General features: G+C 39.9%; 1 protein-coding gene across 1 annotated transcript in view; it reads left to right on the forward strand.

Annotated features, from left to right (window-relative positions):
- CCT1 (chaperonin containing TCP1 subunit 1) overlaps positions 1-21961 on the forward strand; it is a 249867-nt gene that overhangs the window by 142740 nt on the left and 85166 nt on the right. The window contains exon 10 of the mRNA XM_068225314.1: positions 7678-7768. Coding sequence (XP_068081415.1) covers positions 7678-7768 — 91 coding nt within the window. The remainder of the gene's footprint in view (positions 1-7677; positions 7769-21961) is intronic.

The raw sequence follows: 21961 nt of genomic DNA on the forward strand, positions 1-21961 counted from the left end.
CGTTCCAACTGTTAACATTAGGTTAAGAAGAAGCAAATGGTGTATCTTCGTTGAGTTGAATTGATATAAGATACACTCTGGTGTAATCGTTGAAATGGAGTATAAGTTGGAGATCTGTGTTTGAAAGTTATGTTGATTTTCACATATAAATGTGGTCTTCCTGATGTTGTAGGAATCTCAACGGATAGTGTGTTGTTAAATCAAATGCCGTGTGAGTATCTATCTTGTTTTGTTAGCAGCGTTGGTCTGACTGGAGTTCCTGGAGTAGGTCTCATGGAGACAATGGGATAGGGAAGGCCTAGAAGTGGGGAGGAATCGACCTGTCTTGAGTTGGTGTGACATAAAGCAAGTTCCAAAATATAATATTTAAAAAATTTACACGGGAATCAACTTACCGAAATTTAACCAGGCGCAAGAAAATATATTTGAACCTCTGAAATAAATAATGGGCTCTGCCATATCGCATTCTTACTAAATTTCAGTTTTAAAATTATGCGGTCATTACCTTTTGCCTTTATTTATTTATAACAATTTAACAACTCCTATTGACCAAATTATTTATACATTATTCTCCTCTTTCATTTTGATTTTGCTTTACGGAACAGCAGTTGTTGGTTATTACTAATAGACTCCAACGTTGCCTTTCGAATGTTGGCGAGAGAGCTTGCAAGTGTACATAGCGAGAAAACGATACCGTACCGACTATGATCGATAGCATTTTGTAGCAAACTTTCCAGTTTTCTTATTCTAACATATATGAAGCGCACATCATGCGTCACCTGACCTAACATACATACTTCATGACCCAGTAGAGAAATGATAACCTTCTCGCTATAAATTTACATGTTAATAGCCTTTCCGAAACTCAACCAGACACGGGAAAATATAAACTGACCTCTGAAATCAATGGTGCACTCTACCATATCTTGAGGTGTATCCCATGGTTACTTAATTGCAGTATTTAGCATTAAAATTAAGCAATCGTTTATTCAGCCGTTATTTTTAACGTGTTAACAACTGTTATCAGACACGTTATTTACGCATTTATTACAAAAACTCGTACTCTTTCATTTCAAATTTTGTTTAAGGAACTTTAGTCGACGGGTATTACCAATTGACTCCGACATTGCTTTCGAATGTTGACAAGGGAGCTCGCTATTGGACATAGCGAGGAAACCATACCGAAGGTGGATTGGTCACATCCAACATAATCGCTGGGGTGCATAAATATCTGTAACGGAAAAAATCGTGCGCGTTTTAATAGCTCGTAATAGCGGATGCATCAGTGATAGTGATCTCGCTGTAACTGAAGGATAATACACAGTTTCATACCTGCCAAGTATTCCGGTTTTTCCTTAAAATATACAGATGTTGAGTGTGTTTTACGGTTGTATGGATGAACAACATTATTGTACGGATTTTGAACATCCGTGCTTGGTTTCGCTTTCTACGGTCAAATCGGATTTGTGTGACTTTCTCGATATTAGCTGGTAATACGAGATGCAGTGTTTGAAATTTGACCGGTAAATGTATAATCACATTTTCGATTATTGCCATGCTTTTGTCACTTGTTCTACCTCAACTGCTTCTTCATTCAGTGAGATGTTCTCAAACAGGTAGAAGGCTGCTATTATGAAGAAAAGAAATCCGTGAATTTATATTTATATAAATTTATATAAAACAACTTTAGTAACTGCGTCGTGCTTCGTAGCAGCTGAAGGGCTTTGTTTGTGTGCGTGTGTAACATTGGCGGTAGGAATCAGGTGTAAAACAGCCACAGAAAATAATCTTTATACTGAATCATACTTCACTTACTCCTTATCTCAGTATCATACAAAAAATGTATAGGCCCTACTGCCAGAGTGAAATATCACAGTATTGTTTTCCAATATTGTTTAAAGTACAAAGAAAACCATTAGAATTAACGTTACAATAATACTGTGTAACGTCGGTTATCTGTTTCTGGAACAATGTTTTCATTAGTTTTAATTCTTTCCTGAATTTCCCAATTTCATGTATTGTATGTTTGCTTCCATGATCCCTTCAAATATGGAGAATCTATTTTTTTCTATACTGTTAGAAGTACAGAGCACAATTAGAATCAGAGTTAATGGAGCAAAAGTAGTGTAATATTGTTTCTACATTCTTTCTGCCTCTGCCATACACATAACTTGCATAGTTAAATAATTTTACAATATTATTTCTTTGTAAACAATGCTTTTTGTATTTGCTCTTATCACCTTGGCCCTGTTCACTTGTATTTTGTATGAACTAGACCTCTCTCTCTTTTTAATACACTACTCACTGAAACTTCTTTTTTGAGCCATAACACCACAGCCAACACTACCCAATGCACTTCTCGTCTCAGCAGTCATCTTAAGTTAATTCCTCCCTAATGATGTCTGGTGTGAGAGAAAATAGTAGGAAAATAGTAAAATTACCTCAGTTTTTAGTGGGTATCTTAGATACCTACATTAATAAGTGCTAGTAAATCAGAATGAATAGCACACTTACTTAACCTTTTCACTGCCGAGTTTTGATGACCAGCTGAACCCTGTGGGCCGGGGTTTTTTTTTTTTTTTTTTTAAGGAAGAAGCACTTTGACAGATACATGTTTACTGGTACTATTAATGGAATGCATATCATCCTCTTAGCCCTGCAGCCCAATACGATTTTACGACCGGATGCCCTTCCCGATGCAAACAATCAGATGCCCTTCCCGATGCAAACAATCAGTTGAGAAGATAATGAATATGAAATGAATGTTGATGATGATTGTGAATGAAACTGGTTACAGAAGTAGAAGGAATCAGCTGTGGCTTATGAATAGGAACTGTCCCGGCATTTACTTGTGAGTGCAAAAAGGTAACCCAAGAAAAGAAAAATTCTCAAGACAGCTGACGATGAGGTTTGAACCCACACACCTGCCGAGTGCAGAGCTTGGCTCCATAGCTGTAGTGTTTTAATACGCGCGGCTACTCCACTCGGTGATACTATTACTGAAATATAATATAAAATTCTTTATCCAAGAACTGGTAATATCAAAATCATTTACATTTGGGGAAAAAATAATTTATCTGAGCATGAGATTCATCATTACTACTTTGTCTCGCACTTACTTGTAGTTCATTGTCGCCACTTAGATATTCTCCACCTTCATTATCAAAATACAGCTCTCCAGAATCACTATTTATGAGGAAACATTCAATTTCTTTGTCAACAAGAGATGAATGTATACTTCAAGACGCCACGATGGCTACACATAAGTGGGAAATATGTTCCACTCCAACGTAGCTGAAATAACACCAGATCGCTTTCAAAACATGCGAAATAGTGGTATATCTGCAGTACAGAACTTCTTTGAGCATTTCCATGGAATCTCAAAGCATGACATTATATCGCGTTCATTTGTGAGATTGGTGTAGTACACACGGCACCAAAACGTATATATACGGGTTTGGCGGACGTGGCACGGCATTCAAAAATGTGTGTGTGTGTATATATATATATATATATATATATATACGGGTTTGGCAGTGATTGATTGGGTTAAGCGCTTAACTCATTGCGGGCCGTGGACTGCGTAAGACGTTTAATGTTCCGCGTGAAGCAGTGCTGTTTACATTAGTCATTTATGCATTCTTACACCTTAGTCAGTGTTAATGGTTATAACAGGAACTTAGTTGACCTTGTTGAGATAACCCTTGTGTTGAGTGGGTTCATGCTTATCTCAGCTGTTTTAGTAGGTAAATCTTGGCACTTACTCGCACGTCAAGTCTCTACTTGAGATTCCAATGCTGTGCGTGTCGTTTTTACCGAGTGTTGTATAATGGCTTATAAAACAAAGTTTCTTACGGAAGAACTGTTAGATATTGTTCACAATGATGATTCTGATGATGAACTTATTCCTGAAATAGACTCAGTGAAAGTGAGAGTGACGAGGAAATTCCAGTTCCCGAATGCGTTAGGCCTATAGAGGAAAGTGAAGTGCCTGGTACATATCATCCTAGTTATTGTCCACCTGTTCCACCATTTACAGGGAATTCAGATTTGAACGTTCACATAGAGAATGAGCAGTATATTATGAGTTACATGACTATTTTCATGAATGACAAATTTTATCAGTATGTGTGTGAGCAGATGGATCTACAGTATATGTGAGTCAAGTGATAAGTGTGGCGCCCTGCCCTTTCACAAAGAATTCGATCATGCAATCCTGGAAACCAATTGATGTCTCAAAGTTGAAAAAGTTTCTAGCGTTGATGTTCATCACAGGTGTAGTCCAAAAGTCTGATATAAAAATGTACTGGACCGAAGGCCCTGTTTTTCAGACTCCGATATTTTCTAAAACAATGGCCCGAACACGCTTCCTTCATATGCTTTCATTTCTTCACTTCAGTGACAGTAATCATTATACCAATAGTACAGATGGGCTTTATAAAATTAGACCTATTTTGGAAATATTGAGCAATAAGTTATCAGCCGTATACACTCCAGGCAGAAAGATTGCATTGGATGAGGGGATGCTAGCTTGGCGAGGGCATCTAAATTTCGAGTCTACAATCCTGGAAAACTTACTAAGTATGGCATTTTAGTCAGAATGGTATGAGAGTCTAGTTCAGGATATATTTACACTCGCAAAATTTATGATGGAAGTGGAATTTCACTCAGACACAGTGTTGGAATTACTGAATCCCTACCTTGACCAGGGGTATGTAGTATATATGGATAATTTCTATAACAATGTAGATTTGGCTAAGGAGTTGCATGAGCACAACACAACTGTTTGTGGAACAATACGACAAAACAGGGGGGTCCATAAAGAAGTCAGGGAACGACATAAAAGTCTGAAGAGAGGAGAAATGACTTATTGGAGATGACGAGGTTCTTCTTCTTTCATGGATGGACAAGAGGATCATAACAATGATTTCAACAATTCATTCAGCAGAAATGGCGGAAGTACCAAACGGTAGATTTGGAAAACCTGCAATGAAGCCGGAATGTATTGTTGATTATAACCCACACATGCATGGAGTGGATATTGCTGATCACTATCTTGCAATGTATCCATTCATAAAGAAAACAGTTTAATGGCCCAAAAGGGTTTTCTTTTTCATTTTACAATGTGCCCTCTTCAATGCATTTAGGCTTCATCAAAAGAACACTAGAAACAAATCCCTCTCATTTCTGTTCATGCAAACAGTCTGTAGATATCTGATACAAGATAAGCAAATAATTCAGTCAGTATTTCCAGTTCCCTCTGAAGCATCTTCATCAAGTATGAACACCTCTAAATCCCCACCCCCACGACGAGCACCAACAAAGGATCCAGTTTTCTGGCTTGATGGAAAAAGGAAGCAGCATGTTCTTGTTAAATTAACCCTGTAAAAAAGTAAAGGCACCCTTCAAGAAAGTGTCGAGTGTGCACAAAAAACAAACTTCGAAGTGAAATAATATGGTACTGCAATATGTGTGGTGTTCCTCTCCACACTGGAACCTGTGACACCAGATGTCATACCCTTGATATCTACTAGAGGTAATTACAAAGTATCATGTTTCTAACATTTATAGTTCAGGAGTAATGGTAAATTTTATTAAGTGATGCATGTTAAGAGGACCGGGCATGAAAATACCTGGTCCAGGCATTCAAGTGTCCCGCTGAGAAGCAGGTACTTAACTACTCAATGCACTTCTCGTCTCAGCAGTCATCTTAAATTAATTCCACCCTAATAATGTCTGATGTGAGAGAAAATAGTAGGAAAATGGTAAAATCACCTCAGTTTTTAGTGGGTATCTTAGATACTTACATTACCAAGTGCTAGTGAATCAGAATGAATAGCACACTTACTTAAGCGCTTAAGGATCTTTCTAGATATTACAGCACAAACCAGCTTAAACCAAACCCCTCAAAGGCACAAGTGTGTGCTTTTCATCTGAGAAACAGGGAAGTGACTCTCAAGTTAAAGATAGTATGGTCAGGGGTCGAACTGGAACACTGCGAGTCTCCAAAATGTCTAGGAGTGACACTTGATAATCTTTCTTTCAGGAAGCACTGCATGAACTGCAAATCGAAAGTCTACACCAGGAACTATCTTTTACCGAAACTAGCCGGATCACAGTGGGGTAGCCAACCTGAAACCATCCGAACTTCTGCAATAGCACTATACAATTCTGCGGCAGAGTATACGTGTCCTGTTTGGTATAATTCAGCTTATGCCAAACAGGTGGATATAGCTCTCAACGACACTTACAGAATTAGAACAGGTTGCTTGAAATCCATTCCAGTCGAATGGCTCTACCACCTTGCAGGAATAGCATCTCCTTCTGTTCGAAGAGAAATAGCTGCTAACAAGGAAAGAAAGACAGTGGAACAGGAAAGGACCTATCCTCTATATGGGCATGAACTGCATCTGCAACAAAGTCAAGGAAGAGTTTTCTCAGAACTTCGAAGGATCTTGGAACCATTACTGAAAAGGCCCGGCTACAGTTATGGAGGGCTACATCCTACCTTCCCCCTGGCTGGATAAGATTTTCTGAAACTCTACCTCCTGGCCATGATGAAGAATAGATGATCTGGAAGTCCCTGAATAGACTGAGATCCGGAGTTGGCAAATCCAAGGTTAATTTGGCCAAATGGGGCTACATAGATCAAGAAAAAATCCAATGTGACTGCAGAGAAGACCAGACCATCCAACATATGCTCCAAAGTCGACAAGTTCAGCCTCCTGCACAGAAGATGAAGTATATCAAGCATCAAAAAACGCATTGGAAGTGGCCATGAAGTACTGTCACCAGTGTTTCTCAGTATACAGCACAGGAAGTAAAATATCCAATATGCAGATCACGGTACTCATTGCTGTCGATAATGAAGTGATGACAGGACTTCCTGCAGAAATGAGAGCATCTCTGAAAACCATCAAAAGTAGTTAGTGGGGCGTAAAAAAAAAAAAACCAATATTATTATTATTATTAAATGAGAGCATTTAATAGGGCTTGCATATCAGCATACAAAAGACCTGTATGACAGTTGACAGGGCTGGCAAATTGACTGGAATCATTGCCTCCACAGAAATGGAAATTGCTTCTCAAATTTTGTACCTTGGAGGAATAACACTGCATATGACTATCAAGAGGAGGATTGCCGTGGCCAAGAACATCATGACTCAATTCTCATATTTGGAAGGAACACTTCATTTCAGTAGATCTTAAAATGAGACTAGTCTGAGCGCTGGTGTTCTCATTCTTCATCTGTGGTGCTGGAGATCTTAGGAAGATAGATATTTGGTACTGCAGAAGAATGCTTCGCATACCATGGACAGCGTTTCACACCATTGAGTCCATCCTGAAAGAGTTGAACCAGGTTATTGCATGTGTGTGGGCAAAGAATTCTCCAATTCTTTGGTTACATCATGCAATGTGGCGCATTTGGGAATTGTGCTCTCTGACTACACATTGGACATACTTCATAAAACACACGACTGAGATGTCCCTACTCACGAAGGATGGCTACGGACACGAAGAAATGTCCTCAGGATTGAGGAAACGAGAGAGGGAGATAAACACAAACTCTTATCATGTCATTTGATGAGTATAAATAATATATTCTGTAAAATGAATTTCCATTTTTCATTTTTTTGTTATTATTTGAAACTAATTCTGGTTTTTTGTTCACTACAGGTGAGGAGAGTTTTGATGCTTCCTTTGTTGGAGAAGCAGCAGAAGTGGTGCAAGAAGCTGTATGTGATGATGAGCTGATTCTCATCAAAGGGTATGCATGCTTTTCTTTCAGTTTGTCCAGTTTAGATCAGTTTGAGACAAGTTGGGTTCTTTCACTTTATATATCCATTTCACCTTGTCCATTTGCATTACCGTCCTGTTCTTATTACTTCACCATACTTTACCAAGCCTCTTAATTTCAATACAGGTTTTCAGAGACATATTGCCCTTCTATAGTATTTTCATTTCTGTCATTTACTTTGGAATACTTCAATCTTATATATGTGAAATGTAACTCTGATGGAAATCATTAAAAATATTCAAATTTATTTTTAAATTTGAAAAGGGCAACAATGACACCACCATCCATGCTTAAAAATGTTACAGCATGATTAGCTTAGTGGCTTAGTAGTTGAATTCAACCTGGAGAACCAAGATTTAAATCGAGACAGATCTCAGGTTGGAATTTTCACCTTAGAAATCGTTCTGTAGCAAGAGACATTCAGCTTTAACCCCTCAGCTTCACAGCCATTTAAATAGCTTCTTACTCCGCGGCCGGATGAGATTTCAACTACGCGCGACTGAAATACATCGATTCACTTAAAGCGTTACTGCAAGTATAAGAGCTGCCCGATTTTCACGAAATTTGGAATTCCTTATGACAGAACTATGTACATGCAGATAATTACATAATTGTTTCATATTTTCTTAGTAATTTAGTTCCGTGTGATAGTTCGAAGCACTCTTTGAGACAGGGACTCAAGTCACACTCCTGCAAGCAGTACACTGACGTCTTCTTTTCGCCGTGTTTTGAACACAGGATACAATGTCTCTGAGGTTTGGATTTCCAACTCTTGGGTGCTAATTTCCTGATAAAATGTCTTTCCCGCAACCTTGGAACTGTATTATTATCTGATGCGCGCCGGCCTTGAATATTTCGTTCCCCTCCCGAGCGAGCGTATTTTGTAAACAAACCTTTCACCAGCTGAACCCGATAAGGTAATTGCTCAATATTTGTCTCTGTGACCTGTGTGAGTATTATTAGAGAATTTAGCAATCAGAATTCACCGTTGAAAACTTCTTTGACCTGTATAATTATCTATAGTTTACTACACAAAATTTCCAAGTACTGTTTCCTCCTCATCGTCACTCTCATCATTTACCACTGCTACGTCATCTATTTCATTATCACTGCTGCTTATACTGTCACTACTACTTCCGACTAAACTTTCATCTGAATTATACAATATTTCAAGCACGTTACCGTCGGTCATACCACGGCTGAGCGCGTCGCGTCACACGGACTGATGAAGCTGCAGCGAGACCGAAAGCAACAGGACGAAACTGAATGAGGGGAATAACATTTATGACGAAACAAACCAACTCGATACATATTTCAGATAAAAGTTCGAGACAACGTCTTTCAAACGAGATATATACCATGAACAACTGGTTCTCATATCGTATGACAGAAAGCAGCACTAACTGACGCCTACACAGAGCGCTCGTGGAGAGTTACGAAAATATTACAAGCTGAGAAATAAAGAAATATATAATAAATAAACTGCACTCCCAATGTACAAATAGAGCAAAGAACATCACACGAAAAGACAAACTTCTCAGATCATTTCTTTATTTTATTCTGTGGGAAAGAATGAAGCAAACAGACTTTTAAAAAAGCAAGAGATTAGTGCTCAGACTTATTTGACAAATAATTATCCTTGCAAAAACAACTACATTATAATGATTTTTCAATTCTTATTTACAACGCTGATAAACCCGAAAATGTCTTCTTGGAAACAAAACAATTTGCTTATCAATAACTCCAAAATTCTTCGCGCTATAGCCGTAAATGTGAAACCTTGTATGGGTCTATACCACGTATAGAGGTCGGCGGCTACGGAAGAAGAGGGTCTATACCACGTATAAAGGTCGGCGCTGAGGGGTTAAACTCTTGGTCAAAATTTAAAATGAGGTAACCAGTCCCCATTCAAACACAAGTATTGCTCACCTGAGTACAATTTCTAAATGGTCTGCTGAAGAACATGTAATTAAAGATTTTAAATCCTTCTGATGGAAGAATGTCTTTCTCCCAGTTATTTCTGGAGCCACTGGAGCTACCCGGGTTTTTTGATTTTGGCCATTGGTTTAAGTTTGGATGCCCATCATGTTGTTATGTCATTTTTCAAGTAAAAACTCCAACCTAAGATCAACAGATTCAAACCTCACCCATCTGGGCAGAAAGCCAGTAGCAAGACACTGCTCCCTACATACTCTGGAAGATATCGAAACACCAGGTTGAGCAGCTCAAATGGTAAGGATTAGCCTTCTGGCTGATCCCAAGTTGGCAGTTCAATGCCGCTTGGCTCCAGTAGTATTTGTAGGTGCTTAAATACGTTGGCTTTGTATCTGTATGAACCTGGGACAAAATTCTGCACCTTGTCATCTCCAAAAACTGATAAATTGATTAGTGGGTCATAAAACCAGTAACATTATTCTTATCAAAACCTCTCCTGTTAAATTTAACCCTTTATGACTCATTTTCAAGCCACTTATCCCCAGATTTTAACATATTGTTTAGAAAAATTAAACCAGAGCTCATTGTTTCAGAAAAAAGTTTAATGAAAACTGTTACCACAATATATTAAGATATTCAATAATATTGGAATAAAACCATCACCTCCATATCCCTCTTCATGGAGTCATTAGGTTATTGGTTCAAACCTCCACACTTTCTCTTAGTGATACTGAAGGAAGCATCTTACTTGACACAGAGCTACACATTCCCATATTGTCTGGATCCCTCTTCATGCTGCTGCTTTTCTGCAAACAGATGCATCAGATGCATTATATGCCCACTTTTTCCAGATACCGTAGTAAGTTTGTGAAGATTTTTGGGAGAAACATTAACAGTGGTAACGATTGTTTGTGACTAAGACACTTCCTTGATGGAAAGTTATCAACTGTCTGTAGAGTGCAAGTCGAAAGATTCTTTGATTATGACCCTATCTGGGAGGTGCTGGTTGATTAGTGGAATTGTACGTGAAAATACAGTGGAACCTCGATTCTCCGTTTTTGGAGGGACCACGGAAAAAAACTTACAACACGGGAAAACAGAAAATCCGGGAACGAAAGAACCATCAACAATTTGGCTAAACGTCGCAAAAATGAAATGTGTATACTTATAATCATACTAATGCCCCTAAACCAAACCAAACTACAGCCCCAGTGGGCCTTCCGCCTACCAAGTGACCAACCTCGGTCCGAAGGCCTGCAGATTATGAGGTGACGCATGGTCAGTGTGACGTATCCTCTCGGCCGTTGTTCCTGGCTCTCTAGACTGGGGTCGCCATATCACCATTAAATAGCTCCTCAATTAAAGGTAATCATAGAATGACTGAACATGGAACCAGCCCTCATATCCAGGTAAGAATGCCTGACGTGGCCAGTAGTCGAACCCGGGTCCTCCAGGTGAGAGGCAGGTAAGTTAGACCGCAGGACTGGCTTCAAACATTAATTACTGCTATGCGACTTAAAAATCTCAAAACTTTTCAGTTTTACCGGGGAAACTTCATCAGTTTCCTCTGACAACTTAGTCATATTCCTTTGAAAACTTCTTTCAGTTCAGCAACTTTGATCAACCACCCTCTTCCAAAAATCCCTTAACGCCAAGCCAAACAACAATCGACCACAAGTAGTTTTTCATTCTCTTTCTAATAAAACAAAGCAAATTAGATACAAAAGCGTCCAACATGGTGGCGAAATACTTTTTTTTATCTTCCATTGTAATTTGGTCACCGGTATACTGTTCCTAGTCAGTTTATGGAAATCCTTTACCGCATAAATTACGCCTACATAGACTTTTAAAGGTTATGTTGAACTCGAGAATATGGTTTCGAAAGTATCAATCCTCAAGTTCTCGAATGCGTTATATTTAGTTCTGCCTGTCACTAATTACAATCAAATTGGAAAGAGAAAAATATCATTAACACTTCCGAAATTACGATTATTCGCGATCTTGAGCTCAGCTGGAAAGCGCGCTAGCTGTACAAGTCGGTACGTGTGCAGAATGATACAAAGTTTTTAAATGTAACGTGTGCAAATAAAACTATTGCAGTTTTTATAACATTTTAACACAAAAACGTGAAAATCCCAGTCTTATATTAAGACAAAAACAGTAATAGACAATCCCAAAACCTCCCATGGCTTTATGTAAGGTGCAGCATCTGTTCTGATCTCTATAACATACTAAATTTGTGTTACTTAAGAAGGAGCAGTTTCGATTCTTGCCTGAAAACCCAGTGACTATACAGTGCCCTGAGGGAAATGCCGAAAACCTGTTCCGCGCCACACTCAAAAAAAGTTAAAAAATAAACATGTAACCCTGGACATAATGTAGATGTTTTGCAAGTACGAACATTAAACGAAACTCGTTCAGTCTTCAATACAGCTATCAAAATGCGCTGTCTCCTTCAAATTGTCATGGGCACACACTGCTTTGATTTCCGAGGATTCTCTAAACAATACTACTCAGATGTGATGTTAAGATGTTCCCTTATGCAAGTTCACCGCCAATCGCTTTTCCAGTACAGTATTTCTTCAAATTACCACAATAACGGGACGTCAACACCAAAATCCGTAAGTATGTCGTAGCCGCCCTTTCGTAAGATACAGTTTCTTGAGAAATGTGTGATCGAGGATTTAGCGTTGATGGGACTGAAATTTCTGAACGGTTGATCCGGGAAATCGCTTCTTCGAGGAACGGATAATGCGGGATTTTTACAACGTGATTTAGTTAGGATGCTTGTGGGACCACCTAATTTGAACGAATAATATGGGAACGTATAATCGAGGTTCTACTGTGTTCGCTGCAAATCCAAAAATGTATCCTCACCATTTCACTGTTTTCCTTCCCAAAGTGTAGCAAGATCTTTTTTTTTTTATCTGATCTACATACACCCCCCAAGTACTTTCTATATCAGTCAGTTGTCAAAGGGCATGGAACAGTATTCCCAGTTTTTCTTTTTTCTTCCTGTGAAGTATCACAATTTTGGAAAATAGCACTGATGTCCCTGTTGTCACGCCAAACCAAAGCTATCACATCACCCACCCAAACGATTTTACATTCTCCCCTTCTCGCCAATTTTAGTTGAGTCTGGTAGTTGCGTATGCATATACTTCATCTATAAGTGTTGTAGTAGCCCCATGGATAAGAAGAAATTGCCAAAATATGATAGTTTGACCCTAACTTATTTTCTAACAAATTCATGACAACCTCGTTTCCTGACATATCCTTGTTTCTGGGTTTCTTTTTACCACATAGAAACTTAGCCTTTTGTTGTGGCAATCTTTGCTTTGAAAGTCCACTTGACCAGTTTCTCTTCTACACACTGCCTAACAAAAAAATTGAAACAACCGGAAGGGTAGGAGGAAACAAAATGAAACTTCACGTGTTGAGAGGGTATTTGATGTTATTTCAGTGATAACAAATTTGAGTTAAATTTACGAAGAACTTGGCAGTACGGATCCACTTATCACTATGACATTGCATCCCTTCTGGCCTGGATGCATGCACTGATTCGGTTGGGAAGGGTGTCAAAAAGCTATTATATCCTCTCCTGAGGCAAGCTGGTCCACAACTGTTGTAATTGGTCATTGATATCCTGGATACTGGCACTGGGACGAAGTTGACGTACTCTTCTCTTACTTCTTACAAGCCCATATAGCTTTGTTTTGCTCCCCTTTACATTGTCTTCTCCCTCATGAATTTCTCCCTGCTTTTCTCTTTTCCTCACTGACAATTTTTTTACATCTCTTTTTAATTTCTTGATACTTATATATTCTTCCTTTTTATCTTGCTTCCATCTTTTCTTTCACAACTTCCTGTACTGTCTCCACCATTGTCTCCTTTCCTTTTCCTCTTGCAGATGTTCTAACACAGGTGTTCTCTGCACAGATAACAAATGAAGAGTCCAGGGGAATAAAGATGAGGGTCCACTTTGTATGAAAAATGAGCTTGCAGTGAATTTGTATAGTTTAACCCCAACAGAATATGTTACACTACTCCTAGAAGGCCAAAAAGATGGATGTCTGTGGATACACAGCCAACAAAAATATGTGATGTAGGCAAGAAAGATGAGGGTGCTATTGTATGTGAGCTACAAGAACGAGGGTCCACTTAGTTGGCAGTGCTGAGTGCAGTGTGTTCTGCTTTCAGTTCACCCAGCTGTTGATGGTTTAATGTTGTGTTAACTGTTAGTGTTACCGCAGTGTTGTCTGGATACAATTATAGCATAGTGACACCCCTAATTTAAAATGAATGACTAAATAAGTATTGTGTATCATTGGAAGTGCAATATTTTTGTGTAATTATCCTACTAAATGTATTCCAAATAAATTAATTAATTAATTAAATAAATAAATAAAACTAATTAAAAAGAAGGAACACCCACAACTCGACCTTTTGGCACTTTCAACTGATGTATCCACAAAGACGCACCCAGAATGCTGTCAGTTGGTACACTTATTTATTTCGAACTTATTTTCACATTAATCTCACATATAACCTAATTAACTGCTGTCACAAACAAAACACCACTACAGAAACATCAGCAAATCACCACCTTTAACAACTGCCTGTCACTAAGCACATTTGCAACCATGAAACAGTTGACTGCTGACTGACACAGCATGTCGGCACAAACACAACACATGGTCTCAAGTACAACTCCGGTTAAACCACAACTCCAACTAAAGAGTAACTCATCTGTACTATCAAGACCACCTCCTTATATGTGTGTATTGCCAGGCTTCTAGAAAGATATGTTACAAAATACCTTCTCGTAAATTCTAGAGTGCTTAAATCCCAGTTATAATGTAAATTATATTCTCCATAGTTCTTGTCTGCCTACTGCCATTCTGGATGTTAGTGTGTTTCACAAGACTGCAGTGGATTACAAATCATATATACAGGTAATAATAAATTGTATACTGTTAATTACAGGTTCTTACATTAACTAAACTTATATGTACATATACAGCACATGTTTCATGACAGAACCTCACATACAGTGTGATCATCCAGCTACGTAAACAATATTAATAATACTAATACTAAATGGATGTAAAGACTTCATAGCCATACATTGCCAGTAATAATAATAATAATAATAATAATAATAATACAAGCTTGATAATTGCATTATTTACCTATGGGTGAGAGAATATTGTTTTAAAGTTACATCAGTTTATCACACTTGTCAATATTCCCTCTATAACTTGAAACAATTTCCACAGTCTGTCACACTCGTCAATTTTGCCTTGGTCGTAGATTGTATTTTCTCTCTTCCTCGACATCGCTGGAAGTCCTCTCCTCCTCTAGGCTTATTTTGTATGCGCAGCGGTTGGGTGACTCGCCACAACTCCGATGCATGGACCTTGACAGGAGGGTTGGTCTTAAGTAGACCCTATGGCCCAGCTGCTTATCCACCTCGACGGGACCAACTCACTTAAGTGCAAGACCTGCTTGCAACCCTCCAATCTTATTACTAACTGGGTGGTTACGTCGCAGTACTTGTTGGCCTGGCAGGAAAATTGGGGTCTCTTTGACATCTTGGGTCTTGGCCTGGGTAAGGGATATCTTCTTGACCAAAGCTTGCATTTCCTTGATGTCCTGCTGCTACTGCCACTCTGCCAGGGAAACAGCTGCTTCATCTTGACCAGAAGTGGGTGGTGGACGAATCTGCCAATCCCCTGTCGACCAAGGAACAGCTTCGCTGGGGAATGGCCGGTGACACGGTTGATGCGTCGTCGCAGGGCAGAGTGACAGTTGTATCTGACACTCCCACAGTCAATGTTCTTTGTTTATCAGGTGGACCCGTAGCATCATTTTCAGCTCCTGGTTCTGTCATTCCATTGGATTGGCCATTGGGTTGTAAATAGGTGTGGTCCAGTGCTCCACACTCCCTTCTGTCACCATTTGCTGCCTCTTCCTTGACGTTAACTTGACTCCCGTTGTCTGACAGAATGCACTGTGGATAACCGGCACTTCTCCAGTTGGCAAGTCAGTTCATGAATCTTCAGTCATTCCATTACTTTCCTCAGATGTACAAGGCGTTCTTCAAAATTCTTGCTGTGAATAAAAATGTAGTCGAGAGATACACTTGGCAAAAATCTCAAAACATATCCTGATATTACCTTATCCATCAGTTGCGTCAAGGTTGCAGGAGCATTCTTCAATCCAAAAGGCATTACTACAAACTGGTACAATCCTCTGTGCCATGAATGCAGTCAGTGGTCTAGAGCTTTCCTCAACCTCCACTTGCCTGTATTCGGAGTTGAGATCCAGTGTGCTGAAAATCCTAGACCCAGTTACTTGTTTCACAGAGTCTTTCACATCAGGCATAGGGTAGGCATCACTAATGGTCTTCTCGTTCAACCTGCGTAAGTCCACACATAGTCGATACTCCCCATTCTTCTTCCTCCTCTTCTTCTTCTTCTTCCATAGGATGTTAGGTGAAGCCCAACGGGATGTAGAAGGTTTGATGAGACCTTCCCCTTCCATCTCTTGAATCATCTGAATGACGAAATTACGCTTATCTGGGTTCATTGGATATGGGCGTTGGTTGATGGGTGAGGAAGTGCTGCATTCAGTGCTGTACATTACCATGGTAGTCCGTCCTATTTTATTGGTGATGACTTCCGCAAAGTCCTTCAAGGTGCATCTCAGCTCCTCTTCTTCAATTGGTTGAAGATGCGTTAACTGGATATTTCTCGGGTCTACGTCAACTTGCGTATCCTTGCGAGTCCGGAGATTTCCATTGTGCCAGGCAACCCCCAGTCATCTGTCTTTTCCCAAAAAGACTTCATGAGCTGCATAGTCACGTATCACCTTGTATTCCACCAGAAAGTCATGACCTAATATGATGTCAGGTATCAGGTTCTGAATCACTGCAACATCAATTACAATAGCCATGTTCATGCATATAGCGGTTAGGTTAGTCTGCCCTTGAATGAAATAGGTTACCCCATCTGCTGTTCCCACTACCCTTCTGAGATGGTGAGACTTCATAGGTGGTAATAATCTGGCAACAGTCCCGTAGACAAATGAATGGCTTGCCTGGTTGTCAAGTATGGCTGAATAATTCTCGTTGCCTATCCTTGAGATGATAGCTGGGCGGGGTTGGCCTGTTCTACTCACAATCTGACCAATCCCTATCCTACTTGACCAGGGTTGCTTGTCTGTCGTGTCTTAAGGCGCATTCCTGTTCCCGGTCCTATCCCCCCTCAATCCAGAATGGGCCGGACCTAGTTTTCCGACGTCAAGGCTGGGCACTTGTTCTTTAGGTGTCCTGTTCTTCCACACTGGCAGCATTTCCTAACTTTGCTGGTCTCTTCCAGAGCTTTGCTCTTGTGTTCCTCCAACTGGGCGATGATTCTGTGTAGATAATCAAAGGATCTTGGTTGTGATACGTTCACAGAAAGTCAAATCTTGTCGTGGAGTAGCTCTGTGATGTCTGGTAAAATCTCGTTCTAGCTTCCTTCCGGGTGCAAACGCTTGAAGAGTTAGTACTTCTGTAGGATGAAGGCATTAGCTCTCATGCCAGTGGGTTGTGCCTCAGTCAGTAGCTTCCTTTTAACGGAGCTCTTCACCCCTTCGGAATGAAATCTAGCGAGGAACTCCCTCCTGAAATCTGTCCAGTTTAAATTTAAACCTTCGAGTTATTCCACCATGTAGTGGCATGCCCTTTCAATCTTGGTGTGATGAGTTGCACGAAGCTGTCCTCAGGTAGATTAGTCCTTGCTAATAGACTGACCGATCCCTCGACGAAGCTAGTCGGGTTCTCTTCCAGTCGCCTGTGGTATTCTGGAAGGCTCTCTATAGTCACCTTCGGGTCTAGGTGTGCTGTACTGCCGGTTAGGTTTAAGGAGGGGGTTAGAGGTGTGGCGATCTGTCCTGTTTGAGTTAATCTATCTTCTACCACATGAAGGATGCTTTCTCTTATATCCTGCAAATCTCCCTTGATGGTCGAAATCTGGTTTTCGAACCATGGCTCCCAAAATTTCCCTCGACGGTAGAGGTACCGCTTTCAAAATTTCCCTCAATGGTAGAAATTCTCCCCTCGACCTGTTTCTTTATGCCGAAAGCCTGGATATCCACCTCCTCCTTGAGGTTCGAGATATCCCCTTCCATCTGGCTTACCCCACTGTCAATCTGTTCAACTTGTCCCAGTTTTGACTTGATGTCCAATATCTGCTGCGTTAATCGATCAGTGACATCGTTAATTTGCGATTAAATTTTGTCATCTACAGTTGAAGTTTTCTATTCTAGGCCCTGTTCAAATTTGTAAACCTGTGTTGTATACACTTGTGATATTTGTCCAGTTAAAACTGAGTTAGCTTGAGAAATTTAGTCGTTTATTTTCGAAATTTGATCCGAGATCTTTTCTGTTAGGGCGGAATTGACTTCTGAAATTTGATCTGCAATCTGTCCTGTTAGGCCATAATTGATGTCTGAAATTTTGTCGTTGAGAGCCTGCATCATGCTCGTCATCTTAGAACACATTTTTGTTATATTTACTTCTTCTGTCCCCGAATCTTCGTCAACTTCAATGAAAAACTTTTCAGGATGTTGTCCTTTTTCGACGAGATCTTCCCGTAACCGTGTTTGCAGCGATTATTTCTTGCAGTTCGTCGGGAGATATCTCTTGGTGAGTTCATCTTTCAGTTGTTGTACAGACATATTTCCCAGTGTTACTTGCATTTTGATTTATTACGCATTACTCATATTTACTCATAAATTCTTACGTCCTCGTCAAGGTCGCTAATGATGTATCCACAAACTGTAACTAGTCTGTACCATCAAGACGACCTCCTTATATATGTGCCTGGCCAGGCTTTTAGAAAGATATGTCACAAAATACCTTCTCATAAATTCTAGAGTGCTTAAAGCCCAGATATATTGTAAAGAATATTCTCCATAGTTCTTGTCTACCTAGTGCCATTCTGGATGTTTGTATGTTTCACAATACTGTAGTGGATTACAAATCGTATACATATATAGGTATTAATAAATTATATACTATTAATTACAGGTTTTTTAAATGTCTTTGCTGGCAGGATGTAGTGTTTACAGTGCACTATGTCTTCTGGTATGGGCTAGAATAAATTTGTTACTTTCATTGACCTGTCTCAGTCTCTTCCTTGGCTTTGACAATATGAAAATGACAGAGGTATGAGCGATTCTAGTAATACCGTTCCTTATGCAGTCAGTCCCTGTTAAAAACGGTTTTGAAAATATCGCTCATAGGGTCGTTTGGTGCATGCATTTCAGTTGGTTTGGTAGACTTTCTGCGAACCATGTGACCTTGCCGCGGTGGGGAGGCTTGCATGTCCCAATGATGCAGATAGCCGAGCCGCAGGTGCAACCATATCGGATGGGTATCTGTTGAGAGACCAGACTAACGAATGGTTCATCGAAAGGGGGGTAGCAGCCTTTCGGTAGTTGCAAGGGCGGCAGTCTAGATGATTGACTGATACGGCCTTGTAATAATACTCAACATAGCTTAGCTGTGTTGATACTGCTACACAGCTGAAAGCAACGGGAAACTACAGCCGTAACTACCTCCCGAGGACATGCAGCTCTCTTTGTATGAATGTATGAATGATGTACTGATGATGGCTTCCTCCCGGGTAAAATATTCCGGAGGTAAACTAGTCCCCCATTCGGATCTCCGGGTGGGGACTACATGAGAGGGGGCGATCATCAGGAAGATGGATACTGACATTCTGCGAGTCGGAGCGTGGAATGCTAGAAATTTGAATTGTTGTGGTAGGTTAGATAATCTGAAAAGGGAGATGGATAGGCTAAAGTTAGATGTAGTTGGTATAAGTGAAGTACGTTGGCAGGAAGAACAGGATTTTTGGTCAGGCGACTACCGAATTATCAACACGAAATCAAACGGGGGAAATGCAGGAGTTGGTTTAATAATGAATAAGAAAATAGGGCAGCAGGTAAGCTACTACGACCAGCATAGTGAAAGAATTATTGTCGTCAAGATAGACACCAAACCAATGCCCACCACAATAGTGCAGGTCTATATGCCTACTAGTTCAGCGGATGATGAAGAAATTGAAAGAATATATGAGGAGATAGAAGATTTAATACAATATGTAAAAGGTGATGAGAACCTAATTGTGATGGGAGGCTGGAATGCAGTGGTAGGCCAAGGAAGAGAAGGTAGTACAGTAGGAGAATTTGGATTGGGACAAAGGAACGAAAGAGGAAGTCGGCTGGTTGATTTCTGCACTGACCATAATTTAGTCCTTGCCAATACTTGGTTCAAACACCACAAACGACGTCTGTATACGTGGAAGAGACCTGGAGACACTGGAAGGTATCAAATAGACTTCATTATGATTAGGCAGAGATTCAGAAACCAGGTGTTGGATTGCAAAACTTTCCCAGGAGCAGATGTGGACTCTGACCACAACTTGTTGGTCATGAAATGCCATCTGAAGTTGAAGAAATTGAAGAAAGGAAAGAATGCAAAAAGATGGGATCTAGACAAGTTGAAAGAAAAGAGTGTGAGGGATTGTTTCAAGGAACATGTTGCACAAGGACTAAATGAAAAGGCTGAAGGAAACACTATAGAGGAAGAGTGGAGTGTCTTGAAAAATGAAGTCAGTAGGGCTGCTGAAGAAATGTTAGGAAGGAAGAAAAGATCAACTAAGAATCAGTGGATGACTCAGGAGATACTAGACCTGATTGATGAACGACGAAAATACAAGAATGCTAGAAATTAAGAGGGCAGAAAAGAATACAGGCGATTAAAGAATCAAGTGGATAGAAAGTGCAAGGTAGCTAAGGAAGAATGGCTGAAGGAGAAGTGCAAGGATGTCGAAGGCTGTATGGTCCTGGGAAAGATAGATGCTGCATACAGGAAAATCAAGGAAACCTTTGGAGAAAGGAAATCTAGGTGCATGAATATTAAGAGCTCAGATGGAAAGCCACTTCTAGGGAAAGACAAAGCAGAAAGATGGCAGGAGCATATCCAACAGTTGTATCAAGGTAAAGATGTAGATAATTTCGTTCTGGAACATGAAGAGGCTGTTGATGCTGATGAAATGGGAGACCCAATTTTGAGGTCAGAATTTGACAGAGCTGTGAGTGACCTAAATAGGAAGAAGGCACCTGGAATTGATATTCCCTCTGAATTACTGACTGCCTTAGGAGAAACCAGCATGGCAAGGTTATTTCATTTAGTGTGCAAGATGTATGAGACAGGAGAAGTCCCATCCGATTTTCGGCAGAATGTTGTTATACCTATTCCCAAGAAAGCCGGTGCTGACAGGTGTGAAAACTACCGCACCATTAGTTTAGTATCTCATGCCTGCAAAATTTTAACACATATTATTTACAGAAGAAAGGAAAAACAAGTGTAAGCTGAGTTGGGAGAAGATCAGTTTGGTTTCAGAAGAAATGTAGGAACACGTGAAGCAATCCTGACTTTACGTCTGATCTTAGAGGATCGAATCAAGAAGGACAAGCCCACGTACATGGCATTTGTAGATCTAGAAAAGGCATTCGATAATGTTGATTGGACCAAGCTATTTATGATTCTGAAGATGATAGGGATCAGATACTGAGAACGAAGAATTATCTACAATCTGTATAAAAATCAGTCTGCAGTGATAAGAATCGAGGGCTTTGAAAAAGAAGCAGCAATCCAGAAAGGAGTGAGGCAAGGCTGCAGTTTGTCCCCTCTCCTTATCAATGTTTACATAGAACAGGCAGTAAAGGAAATCAAAGAGAAATTTGGAAGGGGAATCACAATCCAAGGAGAGGAAATCAAAACCTTGAGATTTGCCGATATTATTTTATCTGAGACTGCAGGAGATCTCGAAGTTGCTGAATGGTATGGATGACGTCTTGGGTAAGGAGTACAAGATGAAAATAAATAAGTCCAGAACAAAAGTAATGAAGTGCAGTCGAACAAAGGCAGGTGATGTAGGAAATATTAGATTAGGAAACGAAGTCTTAAGGGAAGTAGATGAATATTGTTACTTGGGTAGTAAAATAACTAACGATGGCAGAAGTAAGGAGGACATAAAATGCAGACTAGCACAAGCAAGGAAGAGCTTTCTTAAGAAAAGAAATTTGCTCACTTCAAACATTGATATCGGAATTAGAAAGATGTTTTTGAAGACTTTCGTGTGGGGTGTGGCATTGTTTGGAAGTGAAACA

Source organism: Anabrus simplex, chromosome 1 (assembly GCF_040414725.1).
Source record: "Anabrus simplex isolate iqAnaSimp1 chromosome 1, ASM4041472v1, whole genome shotgun sequence".
NCBI classification, from domain to species: domain Eukaryota; kingdom Metazoa; phylum Arthropoda; class Insecta; order Orthoptera; family Tettigoniidae; genus Anabrus; species Anabrus simplex.